Source organism: Hippopotamus amphibius, chromosome 10 (genome assembly GCF_030028045.1).
Source record: "Hippopotamus amphibius kiboko isolate mHipAmp2 chromosome 10, mHipAmp2.hap2, whole genome shotgun sequence".
NCBI classification, from domain to species: domain Eukaryota; kingdom Metazoa; phylum Chordata; class Mammalia; order Artiodactyla; family Hippopotamidae; genus Hippopotamus; species Hippopotamus amphibius.
Genome location: NC_080195.1, coordinates 307,501 through 329,207, shown reverse-complemented (window position 1 = coordinate 329,207; position 21,707 = coordinate 307,501). Strand labels below are relative to the sequence as shown.

General features: G+C 45.9%; 1 protein-coding gene across 4 annotated transcripts in view; it reads left to right on the top strand.

The window, feature by feature from the left end:
• The window catches only part of ERICH1 (glutamate rich 1), a 54,638-nt gene that overhangs the window by 16,957 nt on the left and 15,974 nt on the right, over positions 1–21,707 (top strand). For 3 of the 4 annotated variants that reach the window (XM_057697713.1, XM_057697716.1, XM_057697712.1), the window contains exon 3: positions 7,628–7,762. The exons of the other annotated variant lie outside the window; for it this stretch is intronic. In XM_057697713.1, coding sequence (XP_057553696.1) covers positions 7,628–7,762 — 135 coding nt within the window. The remainder of the gene's footprint in view (positions 1–7,627; positions 7,763–21,707) is intronic. 4 annotated transcript variants of the gene reach the window in all.

Here is a 21,707-nt window from a genome sequence, read left to right as displayed (position 1 = left end):
TGATTTCTTGCACTGCAGACTCTGCACGTGGTGCTTGCTGTCTGAGTCAGCCGCTCAGTTGCCTCGCACAGTATAGACTGGCCACCTGCCATGGCCTAAACTAACGGGAAGTTTTTAATGAGGATGCGGTGTGACCAGGGCAGTCTCACCTGGTCCTGGAGGGGCGTCTAGTGCTTGCATCTCTGCACACCCCGCTCTTTCCTCCCCCTCCAGAGCACCCTCTGGCCACCAAACATCTTGGGGGAGTGGGAGGCGGGTGTCTGGTGGGCAGGACCCCACACCCTTTCTCATGGCTTCAGGCAGCGAATACAGGAGGCGTTTCTGATAGTTTTAGTACTTTACAGATGCAAATGAGCCTAACGTAAATGCCTTTTTCTGAAAATTCCACACAACATGCAGCAACATATTTTTTAAAGATAAAATCCATTTAACTTAAAGTTTACAGTAACCATTTCAAAATGTACAATTTGGTGATTCTTAGTATACTCACAGTGTTATGTAACCATCACCACTAATTCCAGAACCTTCTTATGACCCCAGAAGAAACCCATGTCCATTACAGTCACCCTATTCAAGCCTCCCTACTCTCTGTCTCTTAAAGGTTTGTGTACTCTGGACACTTTGTCTGACTGGAATCGCATAATAGGCGACCTTTGTGTCTGGCCTCTGTCACTCAGCATGTTTTCTAGGCTCATCTGAATTGTAACAAGTATCAGTACTTTGTTTCTTTTTGTTGCTGAATAATATTCCATGCTGGGGATATACCACATTTTGTTTATCTGTTCATCAATTGATAGATATTTGGGTTGTTTCTACTTTTAGGATTTTATCAATAGTGCCACTTTGAGCATCCCTGCACAACTGTCTGTGTGGACATGAGTTTTCAGTTCTCTCAGATGTAAACCTAAGAGCGGAATTGCTGGGTCGCATGGTAATCCTATGTTTAACGTTTTGAGGACTAGCCAAACTTTTCCACAGTAGTGGCATAATTCTTCATCCCACCAGCCATGCAGGAGGGTTCCAGTTTCTCCACATCCTTGCCAACACTTGCTGTTTTTCGTTTTCTTGACAACCATCCTAGTAGGTGTGAGACTGCACCTCACTGTGGTTCTGATTCCCATCTCCCTGATGACTGGTGATGTTGAGCATCCTCTCACATGTGTGTTGGACATCTCTGTGTCTTTTTTAGAGAGATGTGTATATAAGTCCTTGGCCCACTTTTTTTTTGTTTGTTTAATAACTTGTATTGACATACAATTGACATATAATAAACTGCATATATCCAAAGTGTACAATTCGACATTTTTTTTTCTTATTAGTAATGTGTATATGGCAATCCCAATCTCCCAATTCATCCCACCCCAAATCGCCCCCCCCCGCTTTCCCCCCTTTGTATCCATATGTTTGTTCTCTACATCTGTGTCTCTATTTCTGCTTTGCAAACCAGTTGATCTGTACCATTTTTCTATATTCTGCATATATGCATTAATATACAATATTTGTTTTTCTCTTTCTGACTTACTTCACTCTGTATGACAGTCTCTACGTCCATCCGTGTCTCTACAAATGTCCCAATTTTGTTCCTTTTTACAGCTGAGTAATATTCCATTATATATGTATGTACCACATCTTCTTTATCCATTCATCTATTGATGGACATTTAGGTTGCTTCCATGACTTGGCTATTGTAAATAATACTACAATGACCATTGGAGTGCATGTGTCTTTTTGAATTATGGTGTTCTCTGGGTATATGCCCAGCAGTGGGATTGCTGGGTCATATGGTAATTCTATTTTTACTTTTTCAAGGAGCCTCCATACTGTTCTCCATAGTGGCTGTATCAGTTTGCATTCCCACCAACAGTGCAAGAGGTTCCCTTTTCTCCACACTCTCTCCAGTATTTATTGTTTGTAGACTTTCTGATGTTGCCCATTCTGACTGGTGTGAGGTGATACCTCATTGTAGTTTTGATTTGCATTTCTGTAATAATTAGTGATATTGAGCAACTTTTCATGTGCCTCTTGGCCATCTGTATGTCATCTTTGGAGAAATGCCTATATAGGTCTTCTGCCCATTTTTTGATTGGGTTGTTTGTTTTTTTGATATTGAGCTGGATAAACTGTTTATATATTTTGGAGATTAATCCTTTGTTGATTCATTTGCAAATGTTTCCTCCCATTCTGAAGGCTGTCTTTTCATCTTGCTTAGTTTTCTTTGCTGTGCAAAAGCTTTTAAGTTTCATTAGGTCCACTTATTTATTTTTGTTTTTATTTCCATTACTCTGGGAGGTGGGTCAAAAAATTTTGCTGTGATTTATGTCGAAGAGTGTTCTTCCTATGTTTTCCTCAAAGAGTTTTATAGTGTCTGGCCTTACATTTAGGTCTTTAATCAATTTTGAGTTTATTTTTGTGTATGGTGTTTGGGAGTGTTCTAATTTCATTCTTTTCCATGTAGCTGTCCAGTTTTCCCAGCACCACTTATTGAAGAGGCTGTCTTTTGTGTATTGTACATCCTTGCCTCCTTTGTCATAGATGAGTTGACCATAGTTCATCTCCGAGCTTTCTATCCTGTTCCATTGATCTATATTTCTGTTTTTGTGCCAGTACCATACTGTCTTGATTACTGTAGCTTTGTAGTGTAGCCTGGAGTCAGGGAGTCTGATTCCTCCACCTCCATTTTTTTCCCCTCAAGATTGCTTTGGCTATTCGGAGTCTTTTGTGTTTCCATACAAATTTTAGGATTTTTTGTTCTAGTTCTGTAAAAAATGCCATTGATAATTTGATAGGGATTGCATTGAATCTGTAGATTGCTTTCGGTAGTATAGTCATTTTCACAGTGTTGATTCTTCCAATCCAAGAACATGGTATATCTCTCCATCTGTTTGTGTTGTCTTTGATTTCTTTCATCAGTGTCTTATAGTTTTCTGAGTACAGGTCTTTTACCTCCTTAGTTAGGTTTATTTCTAGGTATTTTATTCTTTTTGTTGCAATGGTGAATGGGATTGTTTCCTTAATTTCTCTTTCTGATCTTTCATTGTTAGTGTATAGAAATGCAAGAGATTTCTGTGTGTTAATTTTGTATCCTGCAACGTTACCAAATTTACTGATTAGCTCAAGTAGTTTTCTGGTGGCATCTTTAGGATTTTCTATGTATAGTATCATGTCATCTTCAAGCAGTGACAGTTTTACTTCTTTTCCAATTTGGATTCCTTTTATTTCTTTTTCTTCTGTGACTGCTGTGGCAAGGACTTCCAAAACTGTGTTGAATAGTAGTGGCGAGAGTGGACATCCTTGTCTTTTTCCTGATCTTAGAGGGAATGCTTCCAGTTTTTCCCCATTGAGAATGATGTTTGCTGTGAGTTTGTCATATATGGCCTTATTATGTTGAGGCAGGTTCCCTCTGTGGTCCTTCGGCCATTTTTAAATTGGATTGTTTGTTTTTTTGTTGCTGAGTTGTAAGAGTTGGTTGTAATCTGGACTAGAGCTTTATCAGATACATGATTTGCAAATATTTCCTCCCATTCAGTGGATTAGCTTTTCACTTCCTTGATGGTATCTTTTGAAGTATAAAACATTTTAATTTTGATTAAGTGCATTATGTCTATTTCTTCTCTTGCTTGTGTTTTTGTTGTCATATTTAAGAAACCATTGCCAAATCCAAGGTCACAAATTTTACATCTAAGTTTTCTTCTCTGAGTTTTATAGTTTTGGCTCTTATGTTTAAGTCATTTGTCCATTTTGAGTTAATGTTTGTATATGGTGTGAGGTAGGGGCCTGCATTCATTCCTTTGTCTGTGGATGTCCAGTCATCCCAGCACCACTTGTTGGAGAGACTATCCTTTCCCCACTTGGCCATAGATGTTTGGGCTTATTTCTGAGCTCTCAATTCTATTCCGTTGGTCTCTATGTCTGTCCTTATGCCAGTACCATACTATTTTACTTACTGTAGCTTTGTAGTAAGTTTTGAAATCAGAGTGAGAGTCTTCCAACTTCATTGTTTTTCAAGATTGTTTTAGCTATTCGGGGTCCCTCACAATTCCATATGAATTTAAGGATCAGCTTGTCCATTTCTGGAAAAAAAAAAAAAGGCAGTTGGAATTTTGATATAAATTTCATTGAATTTGCAGAATACTCTGGGGATTGGTGCCATGTTAACAATATTAAGTTGTTTGATCAATGAATTTAGTCTAGCTTTCCATTTAAGTCATTTTAAATTTCTTTTAACAATGCTTTGGGGACTTCCCTGGCAGTCCAGTGGTTAAGACGCTGCGCTTCCAATGCAGCAGGTATGGGTTCGATCCCTGGTTGGGGAAGAGCCCACATGCTGTGTGGTGTGGCCAAAAAGTTTAAAAAAAAATTTTTTTTTTAAATGCTTTGTAGTTTTCATTATAAATTTTAAACTTAAAAAAGTTTATTCCAAAGTGTTTTATTCTTTTTAATTCTATTGTAAATGGAATTGTTTTCTCCATAGGGGTTTTTTGGGGGGCATTATTAATTGCTAGTGTATTTTTTTTTTATTGCTAGTGTATTGAAATACTAATATATCCTTTGACCTTGGATTAGGCAATGGTTTCTTAAATATGGAAATATAGATTTTTGTATATTGATCATGTATCCTACAACTTTGCCAAACTTATTAGCTCTAACAGTTTTTTTGTGTGTGTATGTAGATTTTTCAGGGTTTTCTATATGTAAGATCTTATCAAAAAAAAAAGGATCTTCTCATCTGTGAGTAGAGATATTTTACTTCTTCCTGTTCAATCTGGATGCCTTTTATTTCCTTCGTTTCTTGACTGATTGCCTTGTCTAGTACTTTCAGTATAATGTTGAAGCAAAGTGGCAAGAGTGTGATTTCCAGTCACTCCTAATCTTAGAGGGAAGCATCCAGGAGTATGATGTCAGCCATGTGCTGTTCACGCTTTCTCTGCATGTAATGTCGGCTGTGGGTTTGTCATGCCTGCTGTTTGTCATGTTGAAGTTCCCTCTAGTCCTAGTTTCTTGAGTGTTTTTTAATCATGAAAGAGCAACATATTTTTTTGAAGCAATATGTCTTGGGAATTTTGAAGGAAAAACATAATTTATTTGCAGCTAGAAAAAGAGAAATCTTGGCTAAAGGTACAACAATGAAATCACAATCAAATAGACAAAAAAGAAGTTGTGTGCAGGTCATATGAAAAAGTCTGTAAAGGTCTTTTGAGAATTCACTTGAAGGCTTGTGCTTGTGGAGGAGACAGTTTGGCGATAATCAGAGCTGTAGGTATGCCAGGTCTCTTTAGTGCTGGAAGAAGCAGCCAGATGAGGAAAGGGCCTTTGTCAGTCAGTCCTTGGATGAGGTTGAGAAAATGTTCTTTGTACAGTTAGGACACAGCATGGTGAATTTGATAATTATTTGTTCACTTTACAGAAGTGCTTTTATTTATTTGTTTGTGTGTTTGTTTTAAAAGAGCGTTGGTAATTCCATTTGTTCTTAACGACAAGGGCATGGTCTGTAAACAGCCACAACAACCTGTGTGTATGCATTTTGGTGAATTTCTATCACTCAAGAGCCCATATTGGACCCTTATTTTTTGTTATTGCATCATATCTGCATATATTTTAAAGAGCCAAATAATCCCAGAATTTTAAAAAAAACAGCATCATCATTCCCCGAGCTCCGTGGCACAAGCACACTGATTCCAAAGGCTGCGGCCGTCCCGAGGGCGGTGCGGTGGCGGGGCCCTCGCGGAGCACACGCATGTCTGGTCATGGGCAGAGGGGGCCATGTGGACAAGCACAGTGCAGAGGGGAGTCAGAGGATAGGAATGAAATCAAGCTTGGATGGGTGTCCTGCAAATCAGACCCAGAGCCAGAAAGGGTGAGAACTGTGAACCACGGATCTAAGCCAGTTGACCAAGGAGAGGAGAGCTGATTGAGATGCCTCTTCTGAAACCTCACGGCCACCCTGGTGTTCTAGGGAGGTGGTGGCCTCTGTCAGCAGCAAAGGGGGTCCTGACATGCCTCTTCCAGATCCCCAAGCCTCACCCTGCGGCCCCAGTGTGCAGGCGAGGGGATGCCGTGGCCCTGCTGACCCTCCGAGCACTGAGTAGTGAACGTCATCTCCCACTGTCCCAACAGCGAGCCATCTTCTTCCAGAAGAGACGGGAGAAACCAGGCCTGAAAGCTGCACTCTGCTTCCGGGTACCCTGACTTACAGACAGCAGGTTGCCGTCCACAGCCCGCAGGTTCGGCCTCAGACCGTGGCGTGGCTAGCACGGGAGCCTCGGGAAGAGCTCTGCCCTCGGGTGCATCCTTACCCTTCACCGCAGGAGTCATCTCCTGCCTCACTTCCAAGGTGCCGCCTGTATTCATCCTGATAATTACGGGAACAGTAACGTTTCCAAGTTCTGTTTGACTTTCTTATTAAGAAAAATTTAGCTGATTAAAAGCTTCCAAAAATATTCAGTGAAAAATGATCAAATGTTGATGTTACCAGACAGGGGACAGTCTGCCTGGAAGCACGTCTCTGCTCTGCCCTTGATCCTGGCGGGAACGACACAGTCGTTAATCAACCAGGTGGATCAGATTAACCTAAGAACTACATTCTTGCACCTTAGCTTCACAAAAATGAAATATATTGATGGCAGAAGAATTTGAAAATGTTCCAAGGCTTTTACAAATTAAACATCTTGAAACCACAAGTTCTGTTATACGTGCATTAGTGATTTTGCTCAGTCCTTGTTATTGTGGTTTTTAAAATAAACTATTCATTTTTCTGAGAAAGACTAATTGGGATATCCACTTGTGTTGGGTAAAGGTTACTTTGCCATATTTTGAATGAAAATATGAAGATGAAAGCGTTGATCCTACCCAGCGTTGAGAGCGTAGGGAGCAGCCGGAAGCTGCCTCTCTGGACAGTGCAGACCAGCAGGTCCATTTGCAGCAATTTATTTGGAGGAACCATGTGGTCAGGTGTGCAAAGTTGTGTACAACCAGGATGGTCATAGCAGCTGCTTGTGATATTGAAAATTTAGAATCAACCTACATGTGCAAAATTTAGAATGGGGTTAAATTATACTTAAACTTGCCAGTAGCATGGAATATCATGTAGCTATTAAGAGTGTGTAGATTTAAATATGTCTTGATGTTTTACCATATTCACTTTTGAATGATATTATACATGTAATATACATGTGTATAGTGATAAAGTATGTGTCGTGTGATCCCATTGAGATGTGTGTGGAGGGGGTGTACAGACACACACACAGTGCACACATGTTGTTAGCATATAAGGAGAAAAAGTTCCAGAAGGCTATTCACCAAAGTGTTGAGATTCATGTTGTGATAATGAGGGGTGTGTTATGTGGAGTCTTTTTATTTTCTGCTTCTTATTCATGAATTAGTTATGTTTTCATATCATATTATAAAAACCCAGAAGTTTACATAATTAGTAACTTAATGTGAATTTAAATAATTGCAGCTCTTTCCTTTTTCCTGGCTGGTCATATAGCTGAGCGGCTCTTCTGGCAAAACTCTTGGCTTATTAAAATCAGCATTTATGGCCATGGCTCCCTGTCTTCAGTGAATTTGGTTTGAGAAGTTGCTCGGCCAGTAGACATCTGATGGCGTCTGTCCCTGCCTCTTCCTGCAGGTGGTGACACTCATGTCCAGCCTGCACGACGGCTCTACACCGTGGGCCTGCCTCCTGAGGGGTGGGTGCCCCCTCCACCAGAGCCCCCCAGCTGCTCGAGTCCCGAGAGCTCCTCCAGCAGCGAGGACACAGGAGGTAAGACAGCTGACGGTCTTCAGGGTCGTGACTTCATCTGAGCTTGCCCGGGGCTGAGCGTCTCCTTGCCGTGTGGTCTGCAGGCATTAGAGATGCCTGTGAAGACTCACAACAGCGAAGGCTCAGGCTGGGAGGAGACGAGGCGGGGATATGATCGCTGCCCCATCTGTTAACACACTGGGAAGAGTCTGGCATTAATACAGCCAACTGTGATTTTCAAATTTTTTCAAAATTTCTGAGATTGTATATCAACTTTGTAATCATGGACATAACTTCCGTTGCGTCTCTTGTGGAAAACTGAATGATGATACCTGCTTCTGCTCTCGGGTGTTTTGTGAGTGAAGGAAGATCAGGGTCAGGTGCTCTGGCAGCAGCACTGTGGAAGATGCATTATACATTCTTAGCTTAAAAAGTTAGATGGTAGCCTTTCCCTCTTTTAATTCATCATTTCAGAACTTCCTTAAGAGGAATTTGGAATTTTCAGATAAAAATTTTCCCCAGATGATTTTTAACAAGTATAAACTTAGAAACTCTGTACCGTAAACCTTAACTTGAATATCAAGAAAATATGGTTTCCTAGTAGATTGATCTTTCTTACTTCCTAATTAGAGCATCAGAAACCATAAAACCAAAAATGAGATAGCTAAGGAGTAATATATTCATCTTTTCAAGCCCTGTTGAAAATCTTTGGAATATAATTATTGGATACATAGATTATTTCATTAGAAAATGAAGCTATGTTCTTACAAAGAGAAATTACTTTGGTGACGTCCTCCGTGTGTACTTCGTATATTCAATAAAAAAAAGCGTCTCGTTCTGGGGCTGCTGCCCACAGTGAGCTCGGCTGCCTGTCCCTCCGGGGCAGGTCTGTAAGCAGGATCCCAGTCAAGAACCTTCTGGGCGGCCTTGACCGAACGCACCAAGCTAGAGGGACGTCCTTCCAGGAGGCGGGAAGGCGCCCCAGCAGCTGGACACACGTCTCCGCAGACCCCCTGCCAGCAGTCACTCTTCCCGTCCCTCAGATCCCAGCACTGCTGCCTCCAGGAAGGCACAGGGGTGGCCTGGTCCCACTCCTGCTCTCGCAGATGAGCGGTGGTCACGGGGAAGCAGAGAGACAGAGTTAGTGCTTAGGGTGCATCCCTCTAGTTGCCGTGGTAACCTGCACACGCATGGTGACTTTCGCTGTGCCGTCGGCTCCAGCAGGGCCTGACGTCACGATTCCACAGGTGCTCCTCGGCGGACGGTCCTGTTCACATCCCTCTTTCTGTTCCCTGGTTTGCAGGAGCACACAGGTTCTGAGGACCTTCGCCCAGAGGCCGTGGTCAGGGAAGGCCTGGTGGGCTGCCATCTCCCTCAGAGAGGGAGGGCATGGACCGGGAAAGGAGGCTGGGGGCTCCCTGCAGGACATTAGCTCTGTCCCTGAAGTCAGAGGGTGACGTGTCCACCTCACTCTGCCGTGCTGACTCATGCGTCTGCCCTGACCTCACACCTGAACTCCATTGCTGCCCCTGCGCCACGTGTCTCTGTCCCTGCGGCGGGCGGGCCTGGGCCCCTGGGCGAACTGCCGGTGGCCACACAGTCTGCCCGGCGGGGGACACGTCTCAGCTTTAAGAAGCAGTCCTTTCTCTCAAGAGGCCCTGTGAGCTCAGTTCCCAAAAGTCAACATCACTGAAAACGCTGACCCAGGTTTTCCAAAGAGCTTTGAATAACTTCTTCATGCAGTTCAGGCTGGGAGGTCAGTGTCTTTCCATCTTGAACATCTCCGAATGTTTCAGCTCGCTTTTCTTACTGTTTCTCTAATATTTTTCCCCTTTGCGAACCCATTTCACAGGTGGGCCACTTCAGGGCGTCTGAACGGACGAAGGGGGAGGAAGTGTCCACGACACTGTTGACAGCGAGAGGCCCTGCGGGGGGCCCTGAGAGGCCTAGCTCGGCTGAGAGGGGCTGGGGCAGGAAGCGGGACGCCTGGGCCAGGATGGGCGGGGTGTGAGGCGTGCAGACCCGAGAGGGTAAGAAAGGGAGGGTTCCACAGGCTTGCTGGTGGTGATTTAAGCAAAGAGAGTGTGAGGGCTGGAGTGGGAACAGAAGAAAAAGTCCAGTGGTGACTGTGTCCACTGTTGATGTCCATTTGAAAGCCCAGCACCCGTCAGTTCAGTAGTAACTTCCGGAGAAGCTGAGAAGGAGGAGCCCGCCCGGCCAGCTGCCCCGTCCGCGCCGCGCATCCTGCCTCCCCTGGCTCGGCCTGCAGTGCGGCGGCAGGTCTGGTGGTGCCACCCGAGGCCACCCCTCCCCGCCTTGGGGCCTGGCCCGGTCGCCCCGCCCACACTGCTGTCAGTGGGTGACCTGCGTGCGTGGGGACGGAGACCGGGGCGAGGGCTGACGCCGTGACAGTGACCAGAGCTGGGTCTTGGCTGAGGGAGGGTGCCAGGTGCCTGTCTGCCCAGCTCCCTCTGCCCCGGCTCCCCTGACGCAGCGTGAGAGCAGGAGTAGCACTTTAACAGTCAGGGTAAAGGCTGGTGAAAGTCCGTTGTGAACGTTGGAGCCACGCAGATCTACACATCGCTGCGGGCAGTGTCTCACGTGCTCCTGTTACCAAGACATTTGCATTTCATATGAGGTGCCTCTCCTGATTTTGGTGTCGGCAGCTTCCACCTGGGTTGCAAGGGCTTCTTCCCGCACCTGGGGTCTTCAAAGCTGCCCCCGCAAGCGGGCGCTGCTGCTGCGTCTGTCGGGGACCCTGTGCGGGGGCCCGACCCTCCTGCGCAGGCGCCTCTGTGTGCTCCTGGCGCCGCACCCAGCACGTGGGGCTGGTGTCGTCACCGGTCCCGGGTTGACGCCCTTGTCTTCCTACTTACACTGGACTGAGAATCCGCATGGACAACTGGGTGCAATTCTGCATTTCCCTGTTGAGAGTTTGGTTTTCTTTTGGTGTGAAACTGTTTTTTATTCCAATAACTGATGTGTTTTAACGGTAACCGAAATTACTCTTTCCATTTCTCTTGTGAGTGTCCGGTCTTATCCAGCAAGTCCCCTCTTTAAGCTCTGTGGACCGTCATTGCTTTCCTGTCCCTCCTGGTACATAGCCTCCTGGTGTATCAATTTTATAACAAAATGTGTCCTTCACGTCTGTATCTCTGTGGCTCATTTACCATTTTCACGGGCTTCCTTCTGCCCCTTCGCCTGTAATAGCTGAACCACGAATTCAGCGTTTCCGCAGAGAGCAGTAAGCCACCTACGTCTCCTTAGAGACAGAAGTAACTGTGGGCTCATGGTTTCAGCGCTGGCTCCGACAGTGAGCCGTGAGCAGCGCTGCGCCACGTCTTGCATCTGCGTTGTTGAGAACGTAGGTGATCTTGGCGTGGGACCCGTCAGGTGCACGCACCTGGGTTGAAACCTGCTTTTCACGGCCACCACTTTCTGCACCATCATCTTCTCCTTCTTTCCTTAATTGAAGTAAATATTCCTGCTGGCCATCCTTCTCTGCCTCCCCTTTCCAGCTTTCAGTGTCCTGTCTCTTATCAGCAGGCACCTGTCCTAGCAGAGACAGGGCAGTGCGTCACCTTCGCCGGACCCCATGCAGCCAGAGGTGCATCCCTCCACCGCGGGCGCTTGCATCCTGCCATCCTAACAGCGCCTCAGTAGCTTTGCAAAGATCCTCTTTCCCTAATGAAAAGGCAGGCATTCCTGCCTACCATTGCCAGCAGGTGAAGTTCTGGAGCCTCTACACAGAAACTTTACATTTACACATTTTACACAGAAATAGGAACCTCAGTTTTTTTATAAACTTAAAAACAGGCCAGCCTCTAGGAAAGAGGGCCTTTTTTTCTGTTACTCCAATCTTTTTTTTTAAAGAAAAATATTTTGTTTTTCTTGACCAAGGAAGCACTTATTATCGAGAAGTCAGTCATTACAGAAAACACACAGGAAGTAAGACATCACCTGAAGCCACCAGGCTGAGACTCTCAGTAAACATCTTTTGGAACGTCTCCCCCGTGCATGATGTCTGTGCACGTGCAGGTTTTATATAAGTCGTACCACGCTATGTATACTGCATTATAAACCACTTGCCACACAATGTATTATAGAGGTTTTTTGCATTTCAGCCTATATAGATGTCATTTTTTAAAAGTAGCAAAAAGCTGTTTTATGAAGGCAACTTGTTTATAACTAGGCTCCCCTCCCCCGCACTTGAAAGATATCTAGAACTTTCCCTGGTGCTCAATAAGCACTTTGCCCATGAACGTCATTTTACACTTGCGGGACATACAGGCGATAGTCTGAGTACCTCCTGAACATGAACTCTTAGAGGTGGAAATAGTAAGCGTAGGAGTACATGTGTTTCTGAATTTGAAGACATAATAACAAACTGTCTTTCAGAAAACTGTTCCAGTTTTCATTCCTGAAGGCAGTCTAATGAAGTTCCCTCTCTTCCGCTGCCTGGACATTTTCAATCTTTTAAATTTTAGCCAGTTGTTTGGACAACATTTCTCTTACATTTTCATGTGAGAAAATTGTGCATTAGGGAAATTCTTTCTACGCCTAAGAGCCTAAATGACAGATTTGGCTATGAAGAAATTTAAACTTTCTTTATGGTAAAGAACACTATAAACAAGTTTCGGAAGCAAAGGACAGAATAGGAGGTGATATTTGCACATTCCGCAATAGATAAGAGTTTCCTTACCACATCACAAGCTATTGCAAATCAATAAGGAAAGCAAAGACCACTCCAGTAGAATGAGCAGGACAGATGACAGCAGACAAATAATACACACAAGCACCCTTGCGTGGCTCCTGTTTTCATATTTTTATATGAAATATTTGACCCATCTGAGACATGGGTTGTTAGAACAAGGTGTAGATCCGTCTTTTTAAAAATAGATTTTCTTTTGTAAATCCTGCACTTTTCGTTGATGGTTTCGTAGCCGTGTGTAGGATCGACCACGTCCCACATCCCCGGCTCTCTTCTTGGCCCCTCCTCACCCATCTCCCCCGACCTGCGTTCCTCAGTGGCTGCCTCGCAGGCTCCCTTCACTGTGAGGGCTTCCTTGTGCCTCTTTGTAGGCCTCTGGGTACATGCAGCGTCCACCCCGGTCAGCGGGACAGCCAGGCATCCCTCCCTCACCTGCATGCTCCCTGGGGCCACGGAGGGGGGCTGAGGGGCTGATCCAGGAGTCACAGGGCGCCTGCAGAACTGGGACTGCACCTGGCTCGGAGATACCCGAGCTGTCTGTCTTCTCTTTTCTTTTTCCAGAAGAGCATTTTTGTTGTGAGTGGGTGATCCCATGTTTGCCAGTCTGTACGTCGACCTGTGATTAGTATCTGATGTGACTACATCTCCATGACCTTTCCCAGCGTCGGTCTCTGGGTTTCATGGTGGCACCACTTTTGTTTTGGTTTTGGGTTTTTTTGGCTGTTGTAACATACTTTATGAACTTTTTGCAGACAGCCAGGTTTGATGAGAGCCAAGACTCTGTAATTATGCCATCTCCACGTTTCAGGAGCCACATCCACGAGGCTCCTGGACCTGCCTGTGCTGGGTTCCCCTGGTGCACCCTGGTCACCACTGGAAGGGCTCCCATGCCCCGGAAGGCGAACACCAGGGCAGAGCCTAGAGCGCACGGGTTTCTTCTCCACCTGCTGCCGTGTCCCTCCCCGCATCCCCTGTAAGGATGCCCGGCCCCCTCCACACTCTCCCCTTTGCTCCTTCAGCTGCTGCCCTGCAAGGGCACAGTTAGGTCAGAACTCACTCCTTGAGGTATCTTTCTCCCATCCCTTTCACTGTCCCAGAAGCTCCTGGGCTGTGGGCTTGCGACGCGGCGCCATCTCAGGGGTGTTCTGACCCAGGCCCCACCCTGGTCCTGAGAACTGGCCGGCTCTGCTGTCCAGAACGTGCTGTGGGCTGGTCCTGCTGCACTGTCAGCCCTGTGTAAGCTCCTCCCAATGTCCTTGTTCTCCTTGTGAGACCAGGGGAGAGGCCTGGTCAGACACCTGGTCGCCTCCCTCGCTGCCGGGTGGTCATCTGCCTTCTTCTTCCCTGGGCTGTGTCCCTGCAACAAAGTACACTCAACACCCGAAGCATTTGACAATCGCACACCCCCGGAATGACTGCCTCTCTTTGTGCCTTTTCCAGAGTTTATCTCTGTATTGAAGATACCTGCCTTTTTATTTTATTTTACTTTATTTTATTTTACTTTACTTTATTTTATTCATTGGCTGTGGTGGGTCTTCGTTGCTCCCTGCGGGCTTTCTCTAGTTGCCGCGAGTAGGGGCTACTCTTGGTTGTGGTGCGCGGGCTTCTCATTGCAGTGGCTTCTCTTGTTGTGGAGCACAGGCTCTAGAGTGCAGGGTCAGTAGTTGTGGCGCACGGGCTTAGTTGCTCCATGGCATGTGGGATCTTCCTGGACCGGAGCTTGAACCTGTGTCCCCTGCCTTGGCAGGTGGATTCTTAACCACTCTGCCACCAGGGAAGTTCCTACCTGCCTTTTTATAACTGAGTATAACGTATCTCTGATGTTATACGTTAGTTTAGTTGTTATAACAGTTACTCTCATTGCTTGCTGGGCGCCTGCAGTCTGGCATCTGTTTTCGGATCTGGTTTCAGTGACTGAGAAGTGCCCCGTCCCCCTGGGGTGTCTTTCTTACACACTCCCCACTGCTTGCTGTCTGGGTCATTTCCCTGGTTTTCCTTGCTGGGATCTTGTTTTGGACCTTCTTCTACAGATGTCTTCCTTTTCCAGATTTCCTACAAAATCTGACTTGGCTTTGGTTTTTGTTTTGTTTTGTTTTTTTATTTATTTATTGGCTGCGTTGGGTCTTCGTTGCTGCACACGGGCTTTCTCTAGTTGCTGCGAGTGGGGGCTACTCTTCATTGTGGTGCTAAGGCTCCTCATTGTAGTGGTTTCTCTTGTTGTAGAGCACAGGCTCTAGGTGCATGGGCTTCAATAGTTGTGGCACATGGGCTCAGTAGTTGTGGCTCATGGGCTCTAGAGCACAGGCTCAATAGTTGTGGCACACGGGCTTAGTTGCTCCATGGCACGTGGAATCTTCCCAGGGCAGGGCTCGAACCCGTGTCCCCTGCATTGGCGGGCGGATTCTTTACCACTGCGCCACCTAGGAAGTCCTTGGCTTTGGTTTTAATTCCTTCGCTGAAGTCTGTGGCATGATCCCCCACAGTGTCTCACTCTCAGGGTCCTCATGGCCCCAGCTCTGCAGTGACTTTCTTGCTTACAGCTGTTTGTAATGGCAAGAGGGACCCCCAGTCTGTCTGGCTCTCAACAGAGGCCGCAGGGGGACACTGGTGGTGGGGGGACCAAGTTTGGGACTTGGAGCCCCTCTGCCAGGTGCCTTTGCCCCTCTCGGGGCTCGTGCGGGCACCTCCCGTCGTTCCGGGTCTCTTCTTGTGACCTCTGCCCCTGCCCACTGAAGCAGCCCGGGTTCCCATGCCCCTGGGCTCTCACCTGCTCCTGCCATTCATGTTCTTGAGGGTCGGTCCTGCTGGGGCCCAGCTCTGTTCTGGTTGGTGCGGGGTCTCCCACTCGCTGGCCTCACACGCATCCTCTGTGTCCGTCTGAGACCTGCGCACTTGCTGTCACCCCCTTTGCTGATCTTCTCCCCCTCCAGCCCGGCAGCATCGGGTCGGGTAAGGTTCTAGCGTCCTTCTGCCCTCTGCTCAGTCACTCCAGCGTGGATGCCTTTCCTCCACCCAGATCCTTCCCTCCCCAAGTCCTTTCTTGGCCTCCTTGATCCTGCCCCCCTCTGCAAACACAGAAGTGCCCCCTCCCCTTTGCCTTCCATCCAGTATCTGATTATTTCTGTAACTTTCTTGCTCTTATATCCTTACCTCCAACTCCTGGGGGACGGAGCTCTGACTTGCCAGGTGGCAGAGTTAGTGTGAAGGGCCCTGGGTTTGCAGCCCCACGTTGACTGTACACGTGGTCTTTCTTACTTCTCTGAGCCTCACTTTCCTTGGCTACCTGATTATTCCCTGGGGTAATAACCCTCCACTGGCAAACCACACGCTTACTGTGCCGATCAGACTTGGTTTGTTGCAAAGATTGTGCAAATGTGAGCACTGCCAGCTCTTAATTCCCTGAGGCACTGACGCCTGCTGGAGTTGTCTTCAGTCAATATTTGATGAACCAAGTTGAATAATTGTTTATAAAAACAGCCTATAAGGAAGCACCAGTCCTCTCTCCTCGTTCATAATCACAAGTGGTTTGACTGTATTGACATGGTTTTTGTGTTCAGATCAAGCTGCAAAGTCATTAAAATCAAGTCATTTTTATGGAGAGCTATTATGATTATTATTCTAATAGTCAGCTCCAGTTGAAATAGTTATTAACTTCGTGGCTTTTGGAAGCATGAGCTAAATGCACAGTTCTAATGTGGATTCATTGTGAGTTAAACACCCATCCTTTCAATGTGTTTTGACAGATTGAGGCCGCATTTCTAAGGCAGATCAGTTTTCAGATCTTATTGGCTCTGTCTGGGCTGAAGAAATCCTGATGTGTACTTTCTCTGAGCCTCCCAGGTGCGGAGCAGAGCAGGCACTCTAGCTCGTTTGACTAGTAAGGTGCGATTTTCACCAGATGCAACAGCAGTCAAGGTAGAGTCCCAGGTGGCCTCTTAGCAGAGAGTCTCTGACCAAGGCCACGTTCCATACATACTTATTCAAGGGCGCAATAGAGTCAGACTCAGAGTTAGCAGGTTTTCATTCTTGTCCCAGTTGTTTCTTGAAGTGAGACTTAAAACATGTAATTGTGTGAAAGCCTCTCCTTTCTCACAGGTTACTTGGGGCCATTGAGGGACAGCAGAGGTGCAGGCATCCTGATCCACTCTTTTCTCTTAGTAACCCGAGAACCTCACTTAGACCAGCTGCCTCTGCCACGCACTGTCAACAAGGTGACGTGAAAGGCTGGACCCAGAAAAGAGCTCGTGCGTTCTTAGGGCACCTAGAAGGCCTAGATTGCTTCTAGAAAACTGGAACTGTTTTGTATGCTTGTGTTTTTGTGCCTTTGGCATCTTATTGGCACACACTTGATACCCTGTGTTCTGCCCAGTCACAGGGAAGGGAGCTGGCACAGCTTTAGATGTGTGAGTGACCAAGGACTAGGGGGCTCAGAATATTAATTTTGAAAGAATTTACCAGTGGAATCTGCACAGCTCTTTAATCTGTCTTTATAAAAAAGAAAACCCACATTTGTTCTGATTACCATTTATTTTCTTGAAGTATTTATTTAATTTCCAAATCATTGTTGGCACATATTCATAAGGAATTTGGATTAGAGAAATATTTAGATCTTGGTAAACCTGTACACCACCTTAGCTTGTTGTAAGCGAATGCATTACAATAATAGAACAGATTATGAATACTTTTATTGGATATTGAGTAATATTTATTCAACTAATAAAAGTTATTGATTAATATTTTTTCAACTAATGGATACTCCATAAGGAGATACTGAGAAAAGAAGGTGGGAAATTATTTAAGGTGAAGATGTTCACTCTCGGCACTTTATTCTAGTACTGGAAGTCCTAGCCAAGCAGTTAGGCAAGAAAAAGAAATAAAAGGCATCCAAATCAGGAAGGAAGAAGTAAAAGTGACTCTGTTTTGCAGATGACATGGTTTTATATATTAAAAAACCCTGAAGAATCCACACACACACACACACACACACACAAAAACTGTTAGAATGAACAAATGAATTGTCAAGTTGCATTGTATGAAATCAGTTTACAAAGATTAGTTTCATTTCTTTACACTAACAATGAACTATCAGAAATTAGGAAAACAGCCCAATTTACAATTGCATCAAAAAGAATAAAATACCTAGGAATAAATTTAATGGAGGTGGAAGATCTATACATGAAACTATAAGACATTGATGAAAGAAATTGACAATGACAAGTGTAAGTAAATGGGAAGATATTTCATGCTCATGGGTTGGAAGAATTAACATTGTTAAAATGTCCATACTACCCAAAGCAATCTACAGGTTCAGTACAAACCCTATCAAAATTCCAGTGGAATTTCTCACAGAAATGAAACAAACAATCTTAAAATTTGTATGGAACCGCAAAAGACCCTGAATAGCCAAAGCAACCTTGAGAAAGAAGAACAAAGCTAGAGGTAACATGCTTCCTGACCTCAAACTATATTACAAAGCTACAGTAAGCAGAGCAGTGTGGTATTGGCATAAAAACACACACATAGATCAATAGAAGGGAATAGAGAGCCCAGAAATAAACCCACACATACACGGTCAGTTAATTTACAACAAAGGAGCCAAGACTATGCAATGGGGAAAGGACAGTCTCTTCAGTAAATGGTGTCATGCAAAAGAATGAAACTAGACCCCTATCTCACACCATACACAAAAACTAAATCAAAATAAATTTAAGACCTGACGGTAAGAACTGAAACCATAAGACTCCTAGAAGAAAACAGGTGGCAAGCTCCATGACGTCAGTCTTGGCCATGACTTTTTGGATTTGACACCATCTGTATCCTAAAATAATGAGGTAGCATAACAATCTTGTAAATTCTGAATGTAAATTCCACTGTGTTCTCACAGCCAGTCAGATTCTTAATCTCAAGGTAATCAGAGCCAAACAGGAAAGAGCTTTCAACAGAAGCATCCGGTGTGAAACAGCAGTCAGTCATGGCAGAGCCAGGGTGACGGGCCTCCTCTGTGTCCAGAGGCTGGTCTTGTGAAGGTGGCCTTACTCCCAGTTCCCTGCTTTGTCCTGGGCCGTGGAAGCCACTGGCTGCATGTGAGACTTGGATTAACTTGAGATCCCCAAGAGCTCCCTGCTAGTAAAAAGTCCGGAGACCCAGACTTCCCACCTGAGTGCACCCTAATCACTCTAACTGGGGGAGAGAGAGCCTGACTATGAGAGCCCTCGCTGGCTGTATGAACACCAAGGAGTAACTCTGACAATCTACAGATTTAAACACACCACATGTAGCCGTACTTCAGGCTCCAAAAGACAGTTGGTTCACGTTTGTAGAAAAGGTAAATAAGCAGCTTTTGCTCTTGACTTTCAGAGCACATGGGTTCTGTCCCCTGATGGCACTGTGTCTTTCTGCACCGTGGCTGGATCTGAAGTACGAGCTATTTGAGGAGAAGCAACAGTGATGACAGCACGCCCCTTACTGCTGTCAAGTGTAGAGCTTAGGGAGTGGGGAAAAGGCAATGGCAGACTTCGTCCTTCAGTACTGAGTGTCATTCATGACAGAGACCAAGTGCCTAGGAGCAAAGCGGTTGGAGAAACTAACCTTGGGACATCTTATGAAGCATTTGAGATTTGAACTAGTAAGAGAAGTTTGGCTCAAACAAGAGGAACGGTTTAATTTTAGACAGAGAATGAAAAATCATGAGAAGGTCTGGTAAGTTCGGGGTGGAAAATATAAAGGATCCAATGTATCATTTTTCCACATCTCTATAAACTGTTAACCCAGCCAAACAGCTATATTCTATTCTTTTGAAAAGATAATTATGTTCAGTTATGTGTAGCTATTGCCCAGTGGTCTATCGGTTATGCTGGAAATGTTACTACTTAAAAGAAGAAAACAAACAGATCTTTGTATCAAGTGTAATGCCTAGTATCATGTCTAATTATTAACATGCTTTACTATTGTTTCAAAAGAAATGTTGAACCCTGTCTGAATTAACTGGATATTCTTCACACTAAGTTGCATCAAGATGTTGTACTTAGGAAACAGACATGATGTCTCCTTAGGGGAAAAGGCCTCCAAGCCCCGGCTGCCGAGGTAGGTGTGAGCCCATGTCGGCTAGCACAGCTTAGGGCGGCTCGGTTCTCTGCAGTGACCGCCGTCCCGCATCTGAGAAAGCGAGACACTCAGGGAACGAAGGGCATTGGGTGATGAGCATTTCTTCAAATCAAGTGATTAGTTCTGTCAGTCACTATGAACAAGACACGGAAAGAGCAGGGTGGCCTTGTGACCTCTAACCCCAGGAGCATGCCCAGCACCCTTTGACCTCTGACCCTGGGCGCACGTCCAGCACCCGTGATCTCTGACCCCGGGAGCCGGACGAGCCCCTGCTGCTCCTGTGTGAGCCCGTGGTGAGTGTCCTGGACGGGGCCGTGTTGTCCAGAAGCAGAAAGACGCCCCCCTCCAGTGCCGTGAGCCCTGGGAGGGGGGCCAGGGGTGAGTTGAGATGGAGACTCGGGCACTGCCTCTGCTGACCCCAGGGCAGCGTGGGCCCCCTTTCTTCATCTTTGTGGAGCCCTCGTTACGGGGAGGCCCAGGGACAGCGCGGCTCGCTGCTGCTGTGGGGCTGAGGTTCCGGTGCCCGGCGGGGTCCCCGTGGTTGGTGCTCTGTGCCGAGGGCGGGACGCGCGCTCCCTGGCGTTGTCTCGTGACCCTGGTTGCTGTGCGGGTGAGCGTCCTCCTTGCTGCACCCGCGTCCTGCTTCTGTGTCTGCATGCTCCGGGGCAACCTGTCTGGAAGGCCTGGGGGCCTCATGGTGGCACCACTTCTAGTGGTGTCGTGTGTGGCTGGCGTCCCCGTGAGCTCTGACACTTTCCCTCTTGCTCCTCTCCTTGCACCACCAGGGCTTCAGGCAGGGAGGCAGCAGGGTGAGGGCTTCCTGTGCAGTGTCCCTGCAGGCTTTTCTAACCCCCTATCGCATTTAGCATTTCCCTTCCATTTCTAGTTTGCTGCATGTTTTCATGATGTGTTGATGTTAATATTGATGGAATCCTTTATATCGCTGCAATCCAACAGTTACTGTTTTGTATTGATGTTATGAGAGGGACTGTGAAATGAGCGATGTGTTGTCCTCACAAAGCGAGGGGTCACTGTCACCGTCACTGTCTCTGTTCTCTGGAAATGTTTTGTATGTTGGGTGTTTGTTTCTTCCTTAAATGTTCCTTAGACGTCAGGTGAATCCACCTAGACTGAAATTGTTTTGTGGGATTATTTTTAACTAAAAATTCAATTTTTTAAATAGATGCAGAACTGTTAGGATTTTCTGTTTCTTCATGTGTCCAGTTTGGTACATTGTACTTTTCTCAGAATTCTCCATTTCATACAAACCATGTAATTGATTTGCATAGAGCTGTTCACAGAGTTCTCTTGTCGGCCCGTTAGAGCCCACAGGATGTGTGTTAACACACGCCTTCACCAGACACTGCTGCTTATGTGTCCTCTGCACGTCCCGTCCAGCCTTGTGCTGTTTGTTTTCTTTCTTCACAGTGTCAGTGCTGGTTGCTGTCTCTCTGTGGGGTTTTCTCTTTTCTCTGCCTTTATTTTCTGTTCCTCTGTTGTTTCTTTCCTTCTACTTTCCTCAGCTTTAACTTACTGTTGTTTTTCCAGCTTCTTATATCATTGATTTTTAGCGTTTTTTCTTTCCTGACATATTTAAGACTATAAATTCACCTTTAAGTAGAATTTGGTGGCATCGTATATGTTTTCAGTTGTCATAATTTCATCAAGTTTAAAATAGTAGTTTTTCCTTGTTATGCAAGCAGTATCTGCTCGATGTCCTACAATTGGAAATCAGAAAAGTACAACGAAAAAATCAACCTACAGTCACAGCACCCAGAGACCACAGTTCACCCACGGGTCCAGCATCCGGACCTCCAGCATCTCAGTGTGTATTAAGTTTTCCTCTTAAGAAGTGCACACAACACTTATGTGAAAAAGTATGATACTCTTACCTTTTATGGCCTTTCTTGCCGCCTCCTCCTCAGGTTCCTGTGTCACAGTTTTTAGAGTAGCAGGCTGGTGCGCACCCGTCCTCCAGGGCAGCACTCATGCTGTGCTCTCACCACTTGCAGAGAGAAACGCGCCGGAGGAGGACACGGGTGATTGGCTCGGCTGGACGGGCCTGGAGAACGGAGATACTGGAGAATACACGAGAGCAGCTCTCTAGATGCCACTCTTGTGGACAGTAAGGATGCCCCCAGATGACCGCAC